Source organism: Zootoca vivipara, chromosome 9 (assembly GCF_963506605.1).
Source record: "Zootoca vivipara chromosome 9, rZooViv1.1, whole genome shotgun sequence".
In the NCBI taxonomy this organism is placed as follows: domain Eukaryota; kingdom Metazoa; phylum Chordata; class Lepidosauria; order Squamata; family Lacertidae; genus Zootoca; species Zootoca vivipara.
Window position 1 is genome coordinate 54,756,893 of NC_083284.1, and position 21,515 is coordinate 54,778,407.

Genomic DNA, 21,515 nt, shown 5'->3' on the forward strand with positions numbered 1-21,515 from the left:
GATATTTTCTTCATTTAAGGCTATAAGGGCTTCCTCCAAAATCTGTGAGCATTGTTCAGTAAGTCTGCTGGAGAGTTATACTATCTTAAGTGTGATGCGCAGCACACATAAGGGCTGGGTTTCTTTTCTGTGCAAGTGCTTTTGGAGTAAGCTGACTGGGAGAATGTGTCGCTTCAGAATAGGACATCTACAGAAATTATCCCAAAGCCCTCGTGAAGAAAACATAACAGATCTTAAAACTGGCATCAAACATCACATTCTGAGCACTGATTCAAATGCGTAGACCACAAGTTTCGCATGGGAAGGATGGTGTTTGAAACAGCATGGATGTAAAACACTTCCACATTAGGTTATTTTGGGAACTAGGTACAAAGTGGGGCACTTCAAAATTATCAGAATTATACATTGTAAACACCACTGTCACTTTTTTGGCATGGAATATGTAAGAATCCCCAAAGTACGACTAATACTGGAAGCACTTTATTCTATATTTCATTATGCGTATTTTAGTTTAGATGGGAATACCATCTTTAATTCTCACAGAGATGCTGCAGATTTAGATAAGAAAGGGAAGGAAGCTTAGTTCTTGGGCCTGATCTGTGAGAATACTGCTCTTCCTGCAGCACAATCCTATTCATGTCTACACAGAAGTAAGCCCCACTGAAATCAGTTGGGCATCCTCACAGGTAAGAGTATAGAATTTCATCCTGCCTTTGCTCATCTACTTTTTTTCATATACACTTCTGGCAGCCCTTTCTGATGTTTTTGACGATTATTTCTGTAAGCTATAAAGGACCAACCAGGATTCATCAAACATGTTTTCTCTTGACAAAGGCAAGAACTCAGTGATAAAGTATTTGTAGCCTTCTTACATGTGAGTCTTAAACTGATTTGATTTGTTGTTGTTGGTCTGCTTGGAAAAAACACCACCACTGGAAAGGAATCCACTTCAACATGTTCACTTTTTATGAAAGTTGCTTTCTGCCATAGCAGATTGGGTAGGTAGAGTAGGTTAGTGATCAGTATTCTTGCCAATGAGCTCAAAGTTGCCTACACGGTTCTCCTCCTGCTTGTTTAATCCCCATAACAACCCTGTGAAATAGGTTAGGACAAGAGGCAGTGACTGGCCCTAGGTCACCCAGTGAGCCCCCCTCCAATCTTGAGAGGTTGGGCCTTGTGGCAGCGGGTCTCGCAGCCATGGCAAAAGTCCTTACCGTGCCAGGTCTCATAGCAGAAGTGGGCCTCGCAGGAACTCGTGGCAACAGGGGCTCACTGCAGTGTGCGGTGTGCATGATGTCACATGTGCGTGTCGCATGCTCAACCAGCGGGGGTCCCTCCCCCAATGTTTGGCAGAACTCACACCTCTGTCTGATATTCTAACCATTATTCCACACGTTGACCTGGTTGTGACGTAGATAGTAGAATCAGTATTACATTTCTCTTTGTCCCTCTGTTGCTGCCTGGTTTCCTCACCACCCCCTTCTCATACTGTGGCTTGGCACACTAGCCCCGAAATCTTGCATTTATCTCATCTAGTATCTCTTCTTTCAAGAAACAGAAAGGAACTTCAGTTAAAAATAGAAGCAGTCCTAAAACCTAAGAAGTTACACATGTTTCAGGTACTCCAGAGCACTGAAAGCCTCTACTCTATTTTTTTTAAAAAATAGTTTCTATTCTCTCTTCCTTGACTATATTTTTGTATGTCTCGCAGAACTGAACCAAGTGCAATTATTTTTTCCCAATTTATTTTTTATTGAATTTCCAATATTTTTCAAATTAACTTCAGAATAAATAGCTACATTATTTCGTGTGTTGACTCCCCACCCACACCTCCAGTGTTTTTATTCCAACTCTCTATATATCAAATTATTGTCTATTACCAATATCCCTCTAATACAATTACTTTGTCATTCTTCTGCTACTCCTTACTTTCTTCTGCTACTCCTATCTTGAATCTTGCCCATGATTTCATTTGTTTTCCAAATAGTCTAAAAAGGTCTCCATTCTTCTACAAAAAGTTCATCATTTTGATCTCTTTATATTGCTGTCGGCTTTGCCAAGTGTAATTAGTTTTTAAATGGTTTAGGAGTCAGATTTAATGAGATTTAATACTAAGATCTGCACCACACTTCTATTGATGGATGCCAGTTTTTTACAAGATTTTATTAGGGCTTTATCATAGTACAATACAATAAAAAACTAACCTAAATAAAAGCAGGAAAAGAGAAAAGAAACTGCAGAGTCCTCTCTCAAAGGTAGATCTTAACCCTTGTCTCATACAGAAAAGGTGTGGTTGATGGATGCTACATCCATGACAGTATTGGAAGTTCGGGGAATTCTATGTAAAGTCCAGCTATTTCTTGAAATTCTAGTTGTCTTCTTTCTTCTCTTCCACCACCCCCCAAATTAAAAACTAAAATCATAAAGTGTTTTTCCTTCCTGTGGTCAAAAATAACATTTCTGTGGTTCAAGAAAATTACAAAAATACAAATTGTTCTGCTGTAGATTATAGGCCATGATGCTGGAAGTTGTATTTCAGTAATTCTTTTTCTTCCAGCATTTTCTTCTGTTCCATTTTCTTAGAGAATTTTATACCCACCCTCCCCCCCCCGCACCTTTGCATGCTACAAATGGAGCCCTTGAATACAATTCACTTCAGAATCCTACTCTTGTTTCCCACCCACAAGTTCAGCAGTTGTTAACCTCTGCAGCGCTCCTCCTGAGAGTCATTAGATGGAGCACTTGAAAGATTTATGCATCGGCATCACCACCATTCAGCAACAGCAAAGACTAATAATGTATTAATGCGTGAGGCTGCACTCCCAATTAACTGGTGTGAGGAAAGGAGTCTGGGAGTTATGAATTCCTGATGTTCAGGCATTCCTGTCCCCGAGAGGAGAGGCAAGCAGGCACTTTGTTCTATTACCTTAGCCCTGCTTAGTTATTGTCTCCCTAACCCTCTTAACGTTAGTGGGGAGGAATGGGAGGGATGTTCTTGGGGCTGTGCTAGAATTAGTAGTTTGAAGATGGCAGCCTAATATTTGCATCCTAAGCACCCTGGGCATTCTCCGTGTCCAGAGAAGCAGACACGGAGCAATGGATTCAAACTACAAGAAAGAAGATTCCACCTAAACATTAGGAAGAACTTCCTGACAGTAAGAGCTGTTCGGCAGTGGAATTTGCTACCAAGGAGTGTGGTGGAGTCTCCTTCTTTGGAGGTCTTTAAGGAGAGGCTTGACAGGCATATGTCGAAGAATGCTTTGATGGTGTTTCCTGCTTGGCAGGGGGTTGGACTGGATGGCCCTTGTGGTCTCTTCCAACTCTATAGTTCTATGATTTGTTGAGGAGGGTGGAGTTGCTGGAGCAGGAAACTGGCCAAGGGGAGAGAAGCCACCATTGCCTGTGGCCTAGATGCCTCGGGATCATGCTACTCTTTGGAAGTAGGATCATTGGCTGACTTCCGTGCTAAAGCATGGAACCATAGTTAAAATGTAAAAACATAATGGAAGTGTGTTGAAGATGTTAGCAGTGTAAGTAACTTCTGAGCCACACAGTTTAGGGAAGCTTTTAATGTTTGATGGATTACTGTATTTTAATATTTTGTTGGAAGCCACCCAGGTGGGCAGGGTATAAATAAAAAATAAAAAATTATTATTATTATTTATTATACTTCTGTTAAATAGCCAGCGATGAATGGAAATGCAGAGCACTGGCCGAGATCTAGTAAGGCCTGTGTGAATGGAAAAAGAATGTCGGGAGTGCAAGCTAAGAAGCCCCCTTGTGCACACTTTGGAGCTTCACCATCGCTACAAATTGTTCTGTAATTGGAAGGCATGCTGAGGTGCTAGATCCCTTTTCTTCTTCGATAAATCCCCCTTGTTTGAGTAGCACACACCTTACCAGAAGCTTTCAACTGATAGCAGTTTCATTTTCTGACAACCAAAGCCCTTTTTCTTTTTTAGTGTCCACCTCAAATTAGCTTTTTATCTAAGTGGGTTATGCATTTCCACACAGTTCCCCAGTGACTAAAACACTCCTCACTGGTGTTTTTGTATGTTCCTTTGGCTTAAAATGCTCAGTGCCTAGTAAACTTTCAGCCTTTCTTTTTTCTGCACCACTTGGAACAGGCATCCCCAAACCTCGGCCCTCCAGATGTTTTGGACTACAATTCCCATCATACCTGACCACTGGTCCTGTTATCTAGGGATCATGGGAGTTGTAGGCCAAAACATCTGGAGGGCCACAATTTGGGGATGCCTGACTTAGAATTTCAGTTTCAGAACCGCAGTATTGAAAGAAGTAACACTTTAATAAGCACTTTTTAAGAAAAATCAGCTGTGATCACAAAATAATACGAAAACTTGTGTTTTAAATAAAGTATCATTAAAACACTCCCTGGGGGCAATCCTTAACTGTATATGACTTTGTGTTTACTGCTGCGAATAGTGTTTGCTACTAAGAAAAGTAAGCAAGTATTGATACTGAGCAGTTATCCAACAAACAGACTCGTATGAAAATAACCTGAGAGTTAATTGTTACATGTGGTAAAGTAGCATGCAAATAACAGGGCTAGAGTCACTGAACTTGCCTTCTAGGCTTCAGCTAAGCATATAAAATTGGATGTCATTGATTTCATATCATACTTTTCCACTGTTGTCAACTTTCTTTCTTTCTAATGCTGGCATTTTTTTTCTTCTTTAGTCACCTTTCCGCACCTTACAGGTTCCGCTCCATCATGGACTAGTCTCATGGACACAACCAAACAGTGGGATTATTATTCAAGAAGAGAGAAAGAGAGGGAGAGAGAGAGAGACAGAGATCGAGAAAGGGATCGTGACCGTGACAGGGAGCGAGAGCGTACCCGAGAAAGAGATCGAGAGCGGGAGCATAGCCCGACTCCTAGTGTGTTCAATAGGTGAGTTTGAGGGTTTTGTCTAATGCTACTTGATGGTAGGAGTTTTGTGTCTGTACTAGAGACATACTTAAAGCCAACATGCAGCTGTGTATTCTCAGGGAACAAGGGGTGGGGCTCACATTTTGTTTGTCGTTGGAACCTTAGCCAGCAATTTCAGATGCAAACCAGAAGTATGACAATAAGTGGTACATAACAAATGCTTTGCAGGCAAATTGTGCTGAGCTGATGATTTTCATTGCTAATTCCTGGGAAGGAATCTGCTCTAAGCATTCAGAACATTAATAATAGAAGGGCCTAATGGGTTTGAGTCCCCTAACCATTTTACAGCTGAAGTTCCTACAGTAACTGGTTCCAGTCTAAAACTTTCAATTCATACTACTTTGTGAGTTCAGTTGTTCTGGGATGAGAGCTTTGAATACCTGAGGAGGAATAAAGTACTGTTTGCTAGCAGTTTCAATTATGCCATTCATCCTGTTAAGCAATACCAGGGCTACAATACAGTGGCTGCAGTATTACATAAACTTTAGCCCCTTTTGTTTATGCAGCAGTTAAGCCCCACATTTCCTCTGTCCAGAGATCGTTGAATACCATTTTCACATGTCAATATCTTGATACTATTTCTAATCATTTTTGTTCCACCTTCCACTTCAAAATGTTTTATGCATTGGGTATTAAATTGGGTTTTAAAAACGATTGTTATAGTTTTTCCTTGTAGGTCAGCAAAACAAGTCTGCATTATCTTGGTTAACACAGGGGATTAAAAAAATGCTATGAGCGTTAAAGAATTCACTTGGAAGTTTAAGATGACGATGGTGATGTTTTGTTCCTATAAGACATATGTGTGTGTGCTGGGGGTGATATTTTGTGTGTGTTTTGTGTTACAAATTACTGGGTCAGTGTGTTAGACGTTAAGATCAATTTAACATCTGTTTCTTAGGCAGCTTGATTGAAGGCCAGAAAAAGCCTGGTCATTCAAGGGTGCTTGAAATGAGCCTTAATGTTTTCCAGGCCCAGAGAAGTCTCTGTGTTGCTGCCAGACTTATCAGTCAGGGAAGGGGTGGGGAGAGGAGAGGGTTTTTTATGTGACTAAATTATCCAACATCTGCAGTAAAGCTGCTGCCACATGGTGATGTGAGAAAGCAGGGGGCCCTTGGTCTAGTAAAAACTTGATTAGGGGAGTAACAGGGAAAGTGGGAGGCTTGAGAACGACAGATCATGTAAATATGACACCCTTGAACAAATTTTGCTTCATCGTTTAATAGTCCTGTTTTTATCAATTATTCAGCTTACGAAAACATTTGTGACAAATGAATAAAGGGGGGGGGTGCACACAGACTTTTTACCATTTATAAGTGGATACCTTGACATTGGTGTACCAGTATAGCTTTTGGTCTTGTAGAGAAACTTAAAAATTAGCATCCACAAGCCATGAAATGTGGCATCTGTTCTTCACATCTCTACTCTCACACCAGAAATGGTGCCATGTCTGAAAGGATTCTGGGGAATTCGCCTTTACTGTGCCTTTTGTACCCCCTCCCAACACTTTGCAATTAAATTATGGAATCGATAGCTCAGTTGGCTAGAGCATGGTGCTGATAATGCCGGTGTTGCAAGTTCAGTCCCCATGTGGGACAGCTGCCTACTCCTGCATTGAAGGGGGTTGGACTAGATGATCCTAAGGGTCCCTTCCAACTCTTAGGATTCTATGAGATTAATTTTCCATTCAAACTAAACTAGATATCCATTTCATACTGAGCAGTATGTGGTGCACAATTTCTTTTTTTAAGCAGTAACCTTACAGGGTCTTTGGAAATTGCTTCCTTCAGAAAATAAATGTTGGACCCCTGTTGTTATAATTAAGTGGAGTTTATCCCACCCAAAAAGAGTCTATTTACCCTGACCCTTGACAACTGAGAGAAATTTTTAGTACCTCAATATTCTTTTGCCTGTCATTTGTTTTAAACTGATTTTAGACTGTATTTTTAAATTGCTGTAACCCACCCTAGGACCTTCTTTATTTATTAAAAAATACGTGTATATCACAATTTAATTTAAAAACCCCCAGAGTGGTTTATAATAAATGGATCCATGTGTGATCCATTTTTGCAATGGAAAACGCAGAGGATTTATATATATATATTTCTTGGGGGCTTTAATACAGCATGACCCTTCAATCTTTATGCCCAACTCTTTAATGTTTTGCGTACATAATGTATCACAGTAGCCTAGAGTCTCCTTGGCATAGAAGGGAAAGGCCAGGATTGAAAGAACAGTGGAACAAGTCAAAGTAGCCTTTGTCCCTCTTGAAGAGCAACTGCTCAGATTGACATGATACACAAGACAGCTCTCCCCTTAAAGTTTAGGGGTTTTTAAAAAATCTGTCAGTTTCAAGGTGCTTTTTGAAACCTGGCTGTGGATCAGAACAATCAGATGAGATAAATGGCAGATCAGGGAAAGTGCCAGGGCCGGACGGCCTTACCGGCTGTCATTATAAAATCTTTAAGAATGAGCTAATAGAGACGTATCAAAAATTAATGAATGAAATATTGGAAAAAGGGGCACCCCCAAAGACATGGCAGGAAGCATTCGTAACCTTAATTCCCAAAGATAAAGGGGGAAAGGAGGAGTTAGGAAACTATAGACCCATATCATTGTTAAATGTTGATTATAAAATCTTCGCGGACATCTTAGCCACCAGAATAAAAGGAATATTAAACAGACTTATAGGACATGAACAGCAGGGTTTTCTACCCAAAAGGAAAATGTACAATAACCTAAGAATTCTCCTAAATCTATTCGAATATATAGACTGGAACCCCAGCAAAAAAGCTGCATTTATTTTTCTAGATGCCGAAAAGGCTTTCGATAATTTAGAGTGGGGATTTATGAAAAGAGCCTTGGGAAAATTTGGAATAGGGGGCAAATTTATGAAAGCAATTGAGGCAATTTACAGCACACAAACGGCCAGATTAATCATTAATGGAAAGCTATCGGAAGAATTTGGAATATTTAAAGGAACACGTCAAGGGTGCCCTTTATCGCCGCTATTATTCATCGCAGCATTAGAATTCCTAATCTGCGACTTTAGGACTGATGAGGAGTTTAAAGGGATCTCAATAGGGAAAAGGATTTTTAAATTAAGAGCGTTTGCCGATGACATTATTGTAATGATGGAGGATCCAATTGACATGATGGGAAAGTTAGAACAGAAATTGTTAAATTATGGAGAATTAGCGGGATTTAAAGTAAATGGGGGGAAAACTAAAATAATGACAAAAAATTTAAGGAAAGATGAATTGGACAAACTGAAGAGTATTATTGAGTGGGAAATAACGAATAAAATAAAATATCTGGGAATAGTAGTAACATCAAATAATGTTAACCTATTTGAAGATAATTATGTTAAAACATGGAAAACGATTAGAGAGGATTTGGATAAATGGGGAGGGCTAAATATGACTTTTTCAGGGAGAATAGCGGCGATTAAAATGATGATTCTACCCAAAATTTTATTTTTATTTCAAATGATACCAATTAGAATTAAAAAAGAAACATTTGACATGTGGCAAAAAGATATTAGCAGATTCATTTGGGAAAAGAAAAAAGCTAGGGTCCAATATAGATTACTGACAGATGCCAAAGAGAGGGGAGGATGGGGGGTCCCTAACTTGAAGATCTATTACGCAGCAGCGTGCCTATGCTGGATGAGAGAGTGGTTTTTACTAGAAGATCAAGATCTATTAAATTTGGAAGGCTTCAGGAATACACGGGGTTGGCACTCGTATCTGCTAAAAGAAAAAACAGGAGACTATAATTCCTTCTCAGACCATGTCTTTAAAAGATCTCTATTTAATGTCTGGAATGAATACAGGGAACTTTTAGAACCCAAAATCCCCTGGTGGACCTCCCCCTTGGAGATGGTCTCAATGAGTAAAGATCCTAAAGGAGGAAAGTGGGTAACATACAAGGAATTAGTAGATAAGGTTAATGACCAATATGTATTAAAACCCTACCATCAAATAGAACAATACTGTCTGAGCTGGCTACATTATTGCCAGGTGTTAAGCATCTTCAATAAACACAAAGCGGTTGGATTTGTTGAAAATAGATCAAAATTACAGGAATTACTATTAGATAACCCCACAAAGTCTTTAGCAAAAATTTACAAACATTTACTTGAATGGGATATGAAAGATGAGATGACTAAACACGTAATGATAAGATGGGCGCAGGATGTTGGAAGAACGATCTATAGCTCTCAGTGGGACAAATTGTGGGGGGAGGATATTAATTTCACGGCTTGTATGGGGATAAAAGAAAATATATGGAAAATGGTATTTAGGTGGCACTTGACACCGGCCAAATTAGCCAAGATATATAAAAAGGAATCTGATAGATGCTGGAAGTGTAAAGCAGAAGCAGGAGATTATCTTCACTGCTGGTGGAATTGTAGCAAAGTGAGTATATTTTGGAATAACGTATACGAGAAATTAAAAAAAATGTTGAAGTGGACGTTTGAAAAAAAACCCGAGACCTTCCTTCTAAGCTTGCTACCTGAGAACACCCCCAAAGATAGGAGAAGTCTCCTCCTATATGCATGTGCAGCGGCAAGAATAGTACTAGCCAAAAACTGGAAAGGAGATAAAGTCCCATCACTTGAAGATTGGCATTTAAAATTGGTAGAATATATGAATTTAGCCAGAATAACGGCAATAATTAGGAAAACTTCTAAACAAAAATTAAAAACGGAATGGAGTTATGCAGTAGAGTATTTTCACAAAGAGGGATTAAGCTCAAAATGGGTGATATGCCTAGAATAGAAACAACAAGCTGCTAGATAAACATTTAAAGTAGGGAAGATGGAAATGAATAAAAATATGTGTATAATATATTTGAGAAACACATAATTATTAAAGAGAATCATTTCAAGGAAGAAACACAATGATTTAGGAATGGTGAAAGGAAACCGATCTCATTATCTGGAAGTTTCTTTTTATTGTGGGATATTTCCCCTTTCTTTTTTTTTCTTTTTTTCTTTTTTCTTTTTATGGTACTTCGAAATTGTACCTTCTTTTTTTTTTTTCCCTCTCTCTTTTTTTCTTCTTCTTTCTCCTTTGTGTTTTCTTTTTTGCATTTTGTATCTTGTATTTTGTATGCTTTGTGCTTTTGATTTGTCTGTTACCATCTTATCTTTTTGCTTTTTGATTTTGACCACTTTATGTAATTACTGCCATTTTATGAGTTATCACTTGTATGACTTTTAAAAGAAGAAATAAAGTTGTTTTTAAACTGAAAAAAAAAAAATGGCAGATCAGGGAAAGTGCCGCCATAGCCAAAGTGCAGGTCCTTAATTTAACACTGTGTGAATACATACGTAATTATTTGTGGGTAACTTCAAACTCTATAGTCACTCCAGATATTGTTGGAAGACGTGAAGGATATCAGCTTGATAGATTGAGAATCTTTTATTTGTTAAAACAAGCAGCAATGTAGTGTATGTACTACAGGTGATATTGATCATCCCATGGCCGTGCTAGCTGGGGCTGATGGGACTTGGAAGTCTTAACAACATGTGGAGTTCACAACAGTGGCTACTTTTGGGTCAGCGTAATAGTTGGAAGGGGTCTTGTGGATCATCTAGTCAACATTCCATCCTGCTTGATGCAGGAAATGCACAGTAGAGCATCCCTAACAAAACACACCTAACGTATAGATGCCCAGTCTCCGTTTGAAGACCTCCAGTGCAAGAGCCCACTAGTACCTTTCTAGCTAATTGGTTTTGTTGTCAAATTGCTTTTGCCGTCAGGAAGTTCCCCCCATGCTCAACCAAAATGTCTTGTGCACACAGCTTGAACAGCTGCTGTGTGTACCCAGGCATCCCGGGGGGGACATCATAACTTTATTCTTTTTCATTTGTAGTTGATCCCAAAGATTAGATGTATACTGACCAACAAATGTATTTGAATAACACTCAATGTTAAACATGATATTTTGAATTATAATTGCAAGCTTAACTGAGTAAAGTGGTGAGCCACTTATTTTTCTGTTTGGGGAACTTTCATTCTTTTAATTTAGCAGATGGAAACCTTTACTGCAATATGAAGAAACAGATCACATTCCCTTTCTTATTTTTTTTGATGGCATATTAACAGCTTAGCAATATATTTGGTACTCTGTGTGTCCTGAGATTTTCAAAGGGGGGCATGAATATTTCTGCTTTATGAAGAGTTAACTATCAGACCGACAGTCTCTGCTACTGTTCAGCAGTACAGTCATCCAAGACAACAATTTATTTGTACATAATGAAATCTGATTTTACTAATGTTGGTATTTTTGATTCCTTAAAATACATTCTCAATTGTCGGGACTGTACAATGGTAGTTTCACACGGTGTTAGGTTACAAATTCCCATTTTAGTAATACCTTCAGTAGAAAATTGTGTTCTGCTGAATGTAGAAATCACATGAACACCTGTATTTTCTCTGTGCATGGGAGGAGACAAGGATTATTTTAGCATTTGTTTTAGTCTCTGCTGGATGTTTTTATTTTCTTGCTAGTGATGAGGAGCGATACAGGTACAGAGAATATGCAGATAGAGGCTATGAACGGCATAGAACAAGCAGAGAGAAAGAAGAACGACACCGAGAAAGGAGACATCGAGAGAAGGAAGAGACAAGACACAAGTCATCACGAAGGTTAGCTCTTTAATAATTTTTGAAGTAATGCTGTAGGATGATTGAAGTGTCATGGGAAGACCTTGGCTATTGATGTGCTGCTTTTTAGTTGCTGACATTTAAAAACAGCCAGAAGTAGAGAATATACCAGTAGGATATTAGCCCTTCTGTCATATGACCAGGATATAAGTTTCAGCCATGGGTGATGGATTATTAGGATTTCTCAGCCAATTACATATTGCTCTAGATGTTATGGAAAGCCTCTGCAACTACATGGCAGCCACAATCTCTGTGTTCTCTTTGGGCGGTGTGAACATTGGGACTTGCTTGGGCAGAGGTGGCATTGCTGCCCCCACCAAATCTTCCAAGGCGAACTACTGCTAGCAGCAGTGTCAGCTGCTGCTCATGCTCCGGGGGGGGGGGGGGGGGCAGCAGTTAGTTGAGGATTTGTGAACCTGAGGTCCTGGAAGCTGCCGGACAGTGCCCATCTCAGGCATTGATCCTAGATCTACCAATGACACCAATTAAAGCCTGCAGTTATATTTATTCTGTTGTGTGAGAAAGGAAACTAAAAGGCGGGCTTAGATTACTAGAAGTTGATCTTGGTCACTGAGCAACTCTTCAAATCATTGTTGCAAACCTATTTTAAGGCTGCCTCTTAAATGTAGTACTTTCTATGTAGAATCCCATTAAAAATCTCTGTTCTCATAGACCAGCAAACTCTAGCCCTATAACGTTACTTTGATTATGTGATGGCAAAGATTTTCATTGCTGCTGTAGGTGCCAGACAACCCGCCCAGAGTAAATGTTGGCAGATGGCGGAATCTAATACTGACGGGTTTGTCTTCACTCCCTTTCTGGTTTTAATTTGCCCATGCGGTGATGCCATCACATGTACTTAAATAATTAATTGATGATGTCACAGGCTTAAGAAGTAGCTTCCATTCAGGGTGGCGTACTGAGCTTGAGACTCCCATTTAATAGCTTTGTGTCTCATTTCTTTTTCTCGTCCCCTCTTAGTAACAGCAGGCGTCGCCATGACAGTGAAGAGGGAGACACCCACAGGAGGCACAAACACAAAAAATCAAAAAAGAGCAAAGAAGGGAAAGAGTCGGCTGGTGGCGAGCCTGCCCCGGAACAGGAAAACATGGATGCTACTCCTGCGGAATAGGCATGTGTGGTTTTTGTCTACTTGCTTAAATTAGTGCCAGAAATAGATGGCTCTCAATCCTAATTATTTTTTTTGGGTCTAAAAAAATTGCTCTTCATCTTGTTCTGTTAACATAAAGCGTAAGTTTAATTTGGAATTTTGAAAATAAAAAAGCATTTTTCATGTTAAAACACATTGTTTTTTCTTGCCTACGCAACTAGAAAAAAGGAGGTAACACATAAGGTATACGCAGAGAATTGTGCTTGAATAGTGAGGTTGTGCACTGTTACACAAGCTCCGTCAAAGTGCAGTGTGCAGATGTAATGCAGTTTTTTCCCCCAAAGAGTAAAGAGAGTGACTGTACCAACAGCCAGATCTTCATACAACATAAACCTGTTCTCTGTTACCCTTGAATACAGAATATAAAGTAAGTTTGAGTCTTGGCTACTACTGTACAGCACTAAGTACCTTCGTATATAATGCTTTCCTGCTCTTTTTGATCTCCACTAGTTTTCCCCTCAGCTACTTGATCCAGGTAAACCAGGCAACTACTTCTCTGCCTGTGCTGGTAGCTTGCTACATCTTCCTTCCTTCCTTTCATTATTATGTTGATTCAGAACTGACCATCACAGAAGATTGTGAGCAAAACCGAGTAAAATAAGGCAGAACACTCGGATGACATGGTTCATGCCACGAATTAGAACCACTAGGAAGAAATGCATTTTTGTGCTTTTTTAAATGAAAATAACCTGGCTTTACAAATTAGTTATTTTAATGGTAAAAATGAAATTTCATACACAGTTATTACATACCGGGAAACAATATTTAAAAAGATCTGATCCATACTGATCACAAAGTGGGATTTCATGTATTCAATCAGACTGCTTTCTATGTCTTGAATAGATGCTGTCAACATAATAGAAAAGTATTGCAACAGTTATGAGTTCAGAATATTTTCAAATTGCGGGTCAAAGTGTTTTTCCTTGTTTATAAACTGTTGGTGGACATGTTTCTACTGCTGCTTGGAATAGATATAAAAATACAAACATGAGACATAGCGCAGTAAAGATGTGTACCCTAACTTTTAATCTCAGTAGACTTCCATACTTTAAAGCATGTTTCTCTAACACATACCACACATTATTTTTTTCTTCAGACCTTTCTGTTTGTGTTATGCACATTTATACTTCACAATGTTTTCTTTTACAAGTATACAGTTGACCAGAAAGTGGAGTAAACAAATGTCCATATTAAGTGGCTGATTTTTGTGTCAGATAATTTTTCACTCTCCAGTTGCAACACATCTTTATAAAAAAGTGCCAGGCCAGGACACAATGGTGAGAGAAATTTTCCCCTTCAGTTCTTTGAGCATTCTTGCCAAACATGCATGCACCATACCTGAGATACTCCTACCATTAACTGCAAGGAGGATGTCACCACACCTGGAAGGAGGCAATATAAAATTGGTTAGTGGCACTTCAGCAGCTCCAAGGCAGGAATAGCTTGCCCTACTCATTTTTATCAGAAAGGTAGCAGATATGATGGAAAATGAGAATAGTCAAGTCAGGTTTTGCTAATTAATGATTCATTAAAAGCCAGCTGAATGGACTTGTTTTACAGATGCTTCAGATTTCAGTCTGACACTTCCAGAGGCAATGACTTTTATAACATCATGTGTCTGCAAGACTTTCAGACTGTGTTTCTAGTGTTTTTAATACTCTGTAAAAAAAATATATACCCCTGCATTTTTTTCTAATTTCATGTTAATATTTTGATTTTCGAACACCTGCATTTAAAGTTCTCCGTTTCACCAATGGAATTGAATCAGAATTTGCTTATAAATAACTGCTAAACAATGTGGTTTCATCACCTGATTCTTCCATCATTATACGCTGGTGTCCCTCCAACAATGGATTTGATAAAGAATGGCTTGTTCCCACTGTGTTCTTCATAACCCCCCACGATACTGAAGCCAAGACTTCCTGCTGTATTTCTTCGTAATACAATTTCTTTGCAGCTGTATAAATACCTAGGGAAAAAATCATTCTACTTAATGGTTTGTTGTACAATTAAATCAAAATTATTGATGATATTCTGCTGGTTCACCCTTTTTTTTGGCATATTGGACTTGAAAAGAAATGTATATGCCAGATCGGTATAGTTTGCACAAACTTCTAGTTTCAGTTTGGATGTTTTACACACACATTTAGCAGTGTTGTACAGACTTAGTTTCACCCATAAATATTCCGTTCTTGGGGTTTTCCAGGGAAACTGTTCTTATCTGCCTGTTTGGATTAAAAACCCATTTTGGATTATAAGATTGATAAGGGTAGTGACCTTCGTGTAATATAGAGCACCTTATTTTTCTGACTGAAGAAGGGTTTTCTGCAAATTGGAAGCTCATGGTCCTGTCCTGTTCTTGCTATTGGGTCCAATAAAGCCCTTTGCAGTCACAGACACCAAAGTAGCAACCATCCTTTTAGTATCTTTGTCTTATAAGCACTAAGAAAAATATGCTTTAATTTTGAGGATGTATTTTAAAAACAATCCTTTAAAATGATGTTTCCATTTTGGGGATATTTGTTTGTTTGCTTGTTCTTCAGGGTTTTTATGGTACTGCTAGATGCGGCCCTTGGGAACTACAAATATTCACCTGCTGGCAAGATACAGGGCACACTGTTTGTGCAACAGTTAGCTGGCTGCTAATGTTAGCTGGCTGCTCTTGGCCCTTGTGCACAAGGCTAGCTCTATTGCTTTGTCATCTGTGTGGGGCTTTTAGCATCCTGAATCCAATTTCTCATAAAGACAAAAAACTCTCTAGATTTAACAGGGCTTTCCAAGGTCATGACCAAATGTTACTAGAATTTAGCCATTATTGATAGCTACTCACTAAGTCACATATCAACATGCTGTTAAGTAAGAGCATGGAGGAAACCAACCTGCTTAAGAGTTTGCATAGACAAGCATTTTGAACATATGGAACATACTAAGAGTAGAGCTTGAAGGAACCACTTTTTGGTTTACAAGTTACGCTCTTGGCCACACTGCTAAACCAGTGTGTGGGTTTAGAGAGCAATAAAATCCACCATAACCATGAGACCAAGAACAAATCCAGATCTCGAGCTGCCATATTCCAAAAACCTAACAAATACTAGCTTGCATACTAGTTTGCAATTTGCTGGGTGCTCAAACTTTGGATAATATATTGAGCTTCCACAATACCAAACATATCAAAATCAGGAATCTTCTCTGATGTACAGTGTACGATTTGACCTTTTTGTCAACTGTGTTGATTGTGTTGTTGCATGGAAAGGCAGGGGAGAAATGTAACACATGTTTGAACAAGGCTTTCAAGAATACAGCTATGGTAGCTTTACAGCAGGGGTCAGCAACCTTTTTCAGTCATGGGCCAGTCCACTGTCCCTCAGAGCATGTGGTGTGTGGTGGGCAGGACTATATTTTGAGGGGGGAAATGAACAAATTCCTATTCCCCACAAATAACCCAGAGATGCATTTTAAATAAAAGCACACATTCTACTTATGTAAAAACACCAGGCAGGCCCCACAAATAACACAGAGATGAATTTTAAATAAAAGGACACATTCAACTCATGTAAAAACACGCTGATTCCCAGACCGTCGGTGAGCTGGATTGAGAAAGCAATTGGGCTGCATCCGGCCCACGGGCCTTAGGTTGCCTACCCCTGCTTTACAGTTTGGAAAAGAACTGAAGTAGTTAAAGCAGCAGCTCTGGCCAAAGAAATTACAGTCGTACTTCAGAAGTCGAATGGAATCAATTCTGGAATTCCGTTCAACTTCCAAAACATTCAGAAACCAAAGCGCATCTTCTGATTGGCTGCAGGAAGCTCCTGCAGCCAATCGGAAGCCCCGTCAGACGTTCAGCTTCCAAAAATAATTGGAAAAGCTGAACACTCACTTCCAGGTTTGGATCGTTCGGGAGCCAAGGCATTTGAGATCCAAAGTACGACTGTACCAGAAAAAATACCCAGTTTGTAATTTGACAGCCATGTGATGCAGGTGGGTGGCTCAACCAAAATTATATTGCTGTACAAGAAAATTGACTGGGGTACTTGCTGATCAGCACTGCTTTTCTTGGTTAGTAAAGGCTGGTGATGGCTTGGATTATCCAGTGAAACAAGCTGTATTAAAAGATGGGGAGGACTTGGGGGGGGGGGTTAGATGTGGTTTGTTACAGATCAGACTTACAAACACAAAACATAACAGACTTCCTGTGTGTGTGTGTGTGTGTGTGTGTAACGTATGTGTAAGTGCATTAGGCAACTGCCCTGAAATGAGTGCTTTTTAAAGAAGAGTATCGTCTCTAAAGCCATTTATGTCATTTGACCTTTTATATACCTGATCATTTCATTACTTAGCTTGTGAAGCTCCCAAGGAACACTACTGTAAACTGTTGGGATGCAATGCTGGAGAAAATAGGATTTGTTAGACAAACCTAAGTAAATAAAACTCAACAGCAAGCAGCACACGAGAGGTATCAAGCTGAAAAACATCTCCCCTGGTGAACAATGGATTAACTCGAAACGTAGGATCTATGATTGTGCAGAATGTTTCTATTTCCCCAGGTGGAATTATGGAGCTTGACAAGCCTTGTGACCCTAAAAGTTGCTCCTGGCTTTTAAGCTGACCTGGAGAAGAAGCAAAGTCCTTATACCCAAATCCCTTCCTTGTTGCAAGAGACGGAGTCTCCTCTTTGCCCTGGTATCTGCCTTGAAGCCTAAAGACCATGCAGAGGGAGGCAAACGCAGAAGGGATATTTGAGAGTTGCACTGCTATTGCCATAACTGGGAATCATGATGTGACAGTTGGGGTTGGAACTGGGCTCAGAATCAGTTTTCAAAGTAATTTTTTGAGGCTGGCCACAATACATGAGCTTGCTGCATCTCTAGCTGCAAACTTTTTGGGCTTTCAATTCCACACGTTCCAAAGCATTTGACTAATTCTGAATATTTGAGGTTACCACCAGCTGGAAGTTGGGGCAGTGAACCTTATGGTTTTGTCCACCAGCAATGGCTGTATGAAAAGCCCTATGAAAACTGTTGATTGTGGTTTATTATGTGTTTCTGTTGGTACCAAACTGAACAGAGCGCAAAAAAAGGTGCTAGCGCTGTCTTTCCAAAATGAATTGAGGAACAAAATTAATCAACACACAGACAAGCAGAGCCCACACCCATCTGATCTGCTTGTCACAGTCAAGACAGCCAGAAGTAGTAAACAAACAAACAAAAGCAAAAAAAACCTTTGCTTTTCAGCCTTGTAAATGCCATTGCAGTGGTTACGTGCTTTGCTTGGCTTCATGACGGAAGGACAGCCGTTTCATTGAGGTGGAATTTCTAAATTGGTCTTTGGTGAGTCATCGTTTAGATGCTCTGGCAGTGCATGAGCAACAACTGCCTGCCCTCCCTGTATTATGAGTAAAATAAATGCTGTTACGAAACGGACATGCTTGCTGAAACTCATCAGTCAGAACTACAGACTGAAGTTTATCTTTCTGGAAACTTGAGAGGAAGGAGCAAAGGACTAATGAATGCAGAGTGGACCGGAAAAGAACAAAGCAACCCAGGTTCTGAAAATATGTGAATAACCTTAAATACTCATTTTAGGTGGCTATCTACCTATAAATACTAGAGAGAATGATCCAGGAAATGCATACAATAGTAACCCCCAAATTACTGCTACTCTTATTGCTGATAAGATTTAAAGTAGACCCCTAAAGTGGTTTCTTTGCAATGCTCGAACGCTATGCGCTGTGAAGTAGGACGCCCTGCCCATCCCTCAATTCAGTTGCTACAACTCCATTTGCACCAAGCTGTGTACCTTTTACTGGCTTAAAATGCAGTGAGGTTGTTCCCCCAACATGCATATTCATGCACTGCATTTCAAATTGCATTTGCATTGTACACATCAGTATAGTTTGATGCGTTTCCAAAGTCGCGTCCACATGGGTAGATGAATGGGGTGTGGGTACCCTCCTACAGCTTACGTTTCCACACCCGATGGAAGATGGTTTGAGGAAAAACACATCAAAATGCAGCATTTCTCAATAAACTACAGGATGGATTGTGGCTAACCCTGTGTGCCCAGGGCTTCACGAACAGCAGTGCAATAGCTCTGGATTTAAGGAAAATGGAAGTGTATACACAGCCTAAAGAGCGAGGCTTCCCATTGATACTACACTTGCCTTGGCAGCTGCTGAAGAATAAGGCTACTCTCATTGGCCATAGGATATCAGCCTATGGCAACTTTGCTCTCCACTCCAAAATATATTCTTTCATCTTTGTCTTCACTGCCCCCTGCTCTTCCCTTCTTGCCCCCCTCCTCCTTCTTGTTCACCCCTTCCCTCGCTCTCCCTCCTCCAACTCTCCTACTATTTCTGCAGTGATTTATTACGGTTTTCAAGAAGCTGCTTTAAGTACGGTTTCCAAAATGCAATTAATACCTTTTTCAAAAAAACAAAAACTAATTTCCCAGTCATCTGCACTCCCGGCGATGAGCCTAAAGTAGGCTGCATTCAGGATCATTATTTCCCACCCACCTGGTCCCTCAAGACAGCTTGATAACTGCAGGAAGGTTTGGGGAAAATATCCTTGAGGCCCATCTGACCTGCCTTAAAAGAACTGCTGGGCAGTTGCCCTTACCAGTTCCAAATGGGAACTCTGGTACCGAGAGGTTACATTCTCAGACAAGGGGGAAATGAGTTAATGTGTATTAATGTGATGCATGCTCTGGTAACAGGACCTGAAAAAGGGCTTCCAGATGTGAGGCACTGAGCTCAGAGAGTCCAGTACGGAGAAATAAAGACGGTGAGCATAAACTCACTTAGGTAAGATTAAAGTATCTGATAACCTGCTCTGTTAAGCGTTTTGACTCCTGGGTGCCTGGCCAAACAAGCAAGTACTAGCTAGAAACACACCTCTGTTCCTATTGATTATAATCAGTGTCCAGCCGCCTCTTGCTACTGACTGCCCCCTCCCCTTTAATAATCTGAATTTAAGAAGGCCGATGTACCAGTTTGGCATACTAATCCCTTCTGGTGTTCGTATACACTGTGGCCCTTTTCTGCGAGTGGTGCTGCAGCTGGAGATAGGATTACAATGAATTTCCTGTTTGCAGACCTGCTGACATTGTGGGTGATTTTCCTTCAGTAAAAGAGGCCATGGGGGGGGAAGGGGAAGGATGGGGAAGCGGTAGTGCCTGCATACAGACTTGGAATACGGCAAAGGAATCCCGGTGAAAACTGCTGCTTTCATAGAAAAAATCCTTTCCACCAAGAGTTTTTTTTTTTTAAACACCTTTGTTTTCTATGTTGTGGGCAAAAGCATGGCATTTCTTTTCACTGAGGTACAGAGGGAATCTGCTAGGGGGTTACCACGCCTCATTTACAGGGCTGACACCTTTTAACTGCCATCTTCCTGTGCCTTCAATAGCAGAACGAAGAGCAGAAATTCAGCAGGTGAAGCTTTCCCTATCTCAGAAGGGCAGTGACCGCCAGTCAATGTTGAATGGGTCTATCATGCAACTGTTAAAAACCGTAAGAACCCTGCCTTCCCACCAATAATAATAAACAATGATAATAATAGTTATTGTTTATTAAATTTGTAATGACCCATCTTTTAAGATTTCACAGAAAGCTGCTCTTGGGGGCTGCTTCCTTATGCGGTAAAGGGGATACCAGCCCATTTCATCATAAAGGTAAAGGGGGCCCTGACCATCAGGTCCAGTCGTGTCCGACTCTGGGGTTGCGGCGCTCATCTCACTCTATAGGCCGAGGGAGCCGGTGTTTGTCTGCAGACAGCTTCCGGGTCATGTGGACAGCATGACAAAGCTGCTTCTGGCAAACCAGAGCAGCACACGGAAACGCCGTTTACCTTCCCGCCGGAGCGGTCCCTATTTATCTACTTGCACTTTGATGTGCTTTCGAACTGCTAGGTGGGCAGCAGCTGGGACCAAACAACAGGAGCTCGCCCCGTCGCAGGGATTCAAACCACCGACCTTCTGATCAGCAAGCCCTAGACTCTGTGGTTTTAACCCACAGCGCCACCTGGGTCCCCATTTCATCATAGTACCACTGTATTCTGCTCTGGTCAGACCTCACCTGGAGTACTGTGTCCAGTTCTGGGCACCACAGTTCAAGAAGGATACTGACAAGCTGGAACGTGTCCAGAGAAGGGCAACCAAAATGGTCAAAGGCCTGGAAACGATGCCTTATGAGGAATGGCTTAGGGAGCTGGGCATGTTTAGCCTGGAGAATGGAAGGTTAAGGGGTGATATGATAGCCATGTTCAAATATGTGAAAGGATGCCATATAGAGGAGGGGAAAAGGTTGTTTTCTGCTGCTCCAGAGAAGCGGACACAGAGCAATGGATTCAAACTACAAGAAAGAAGATTCCACCTAAACATTAGGAAGAACTTCCTGACAGTAAGAGCTGTTCGACAGTGGAATTTGCTGCCAAGGAGTGTGGTGGAGTCTCCTTCTTTGGAGGTCTTTAAGCAGAGGCTTGGCAGCCATCTGTCAGGAATGCTTTGATGGTGTTTCCTGCTTGGCAGGGGGTTGGACTGGATGGCCCTTGTGGTCTCTTCCAACTCTATGATTCTATGATCATTGGCTAGTCGCTAGTGCATGCCAACAGTGCTATTTTTCTAGGAAAAATAGGTACAGGAACTCACCATAAATGCCTCTCTTGTTCTCTTGGAATGGCAATGGCACCCGCCTGAGAGTTGCCGGAACTGAGTGCCG

At 40.5% G+C, this 21,515-nt stretch overlaps 2 protein-coding genes across 9 annotated transcripts in view; one reads left to right on the plus strand and one right to left on the minus strand.

Moving 5' to 3' along the window:
• Window positions 1-12,887, plus strand: part of FIP1L1 (factor interacting with PAPOLA and CPSF1) — a 43,216-nt gene extending 30,329 nt beyond the window's left edge. For all 6 annotated transcript variants that reach the window (XM_035112098.2, XM_035112102.2, XM_035112099.2 and 3 more), the window contains 3 exons: window positions 4,702-4,915; window positions 11,473-11,610; window positions 12,610-12,887. In XM_035112098.2, the coding sequence (XP_034967989.2) occupies window positions 4,702-4,915; window positions 11,473-11,610; window positions 12,610-12,760 (503 nt within the window). In that variant the 3' untranslated portion in view covers window positions 12,761-12,887. The remainder of the gene's footprint in view (window positions 1-4,701; window positions 4,916-11,472; window positions 11,611-12,609) is intronic.
• A 67-nt stretch (window positions 12,888-12,954) lies between these two features.
• Window positions 12,955-21,515, minus strand: part of LNX1 (ligand of numb-protein X 1) — a 104,361-nt gene continuing 95,800 nt past the window's right edge. For all 3 annotated transcript variants that reach the window (XM_035112090.2, XM_035112091.2, XM_035112096.2), the window contains 2 exons: window positions 14,610-14,768; window positions 12,955-14,181 (listed from right to left, as the gene is read on the minus strand). In XM_035112090.2, the coding sequence (XP_034967981.2) occupies window positions 14,046-14,181; window positions 14,610-14,768 (295 nt within the window). In that variant the 3' untranslated portion in view covers window positions 12,955-14,045. The remainder of the gene's footprint in view (window positions 14,182-14,609; window positions 14,769-21,515) is intronic.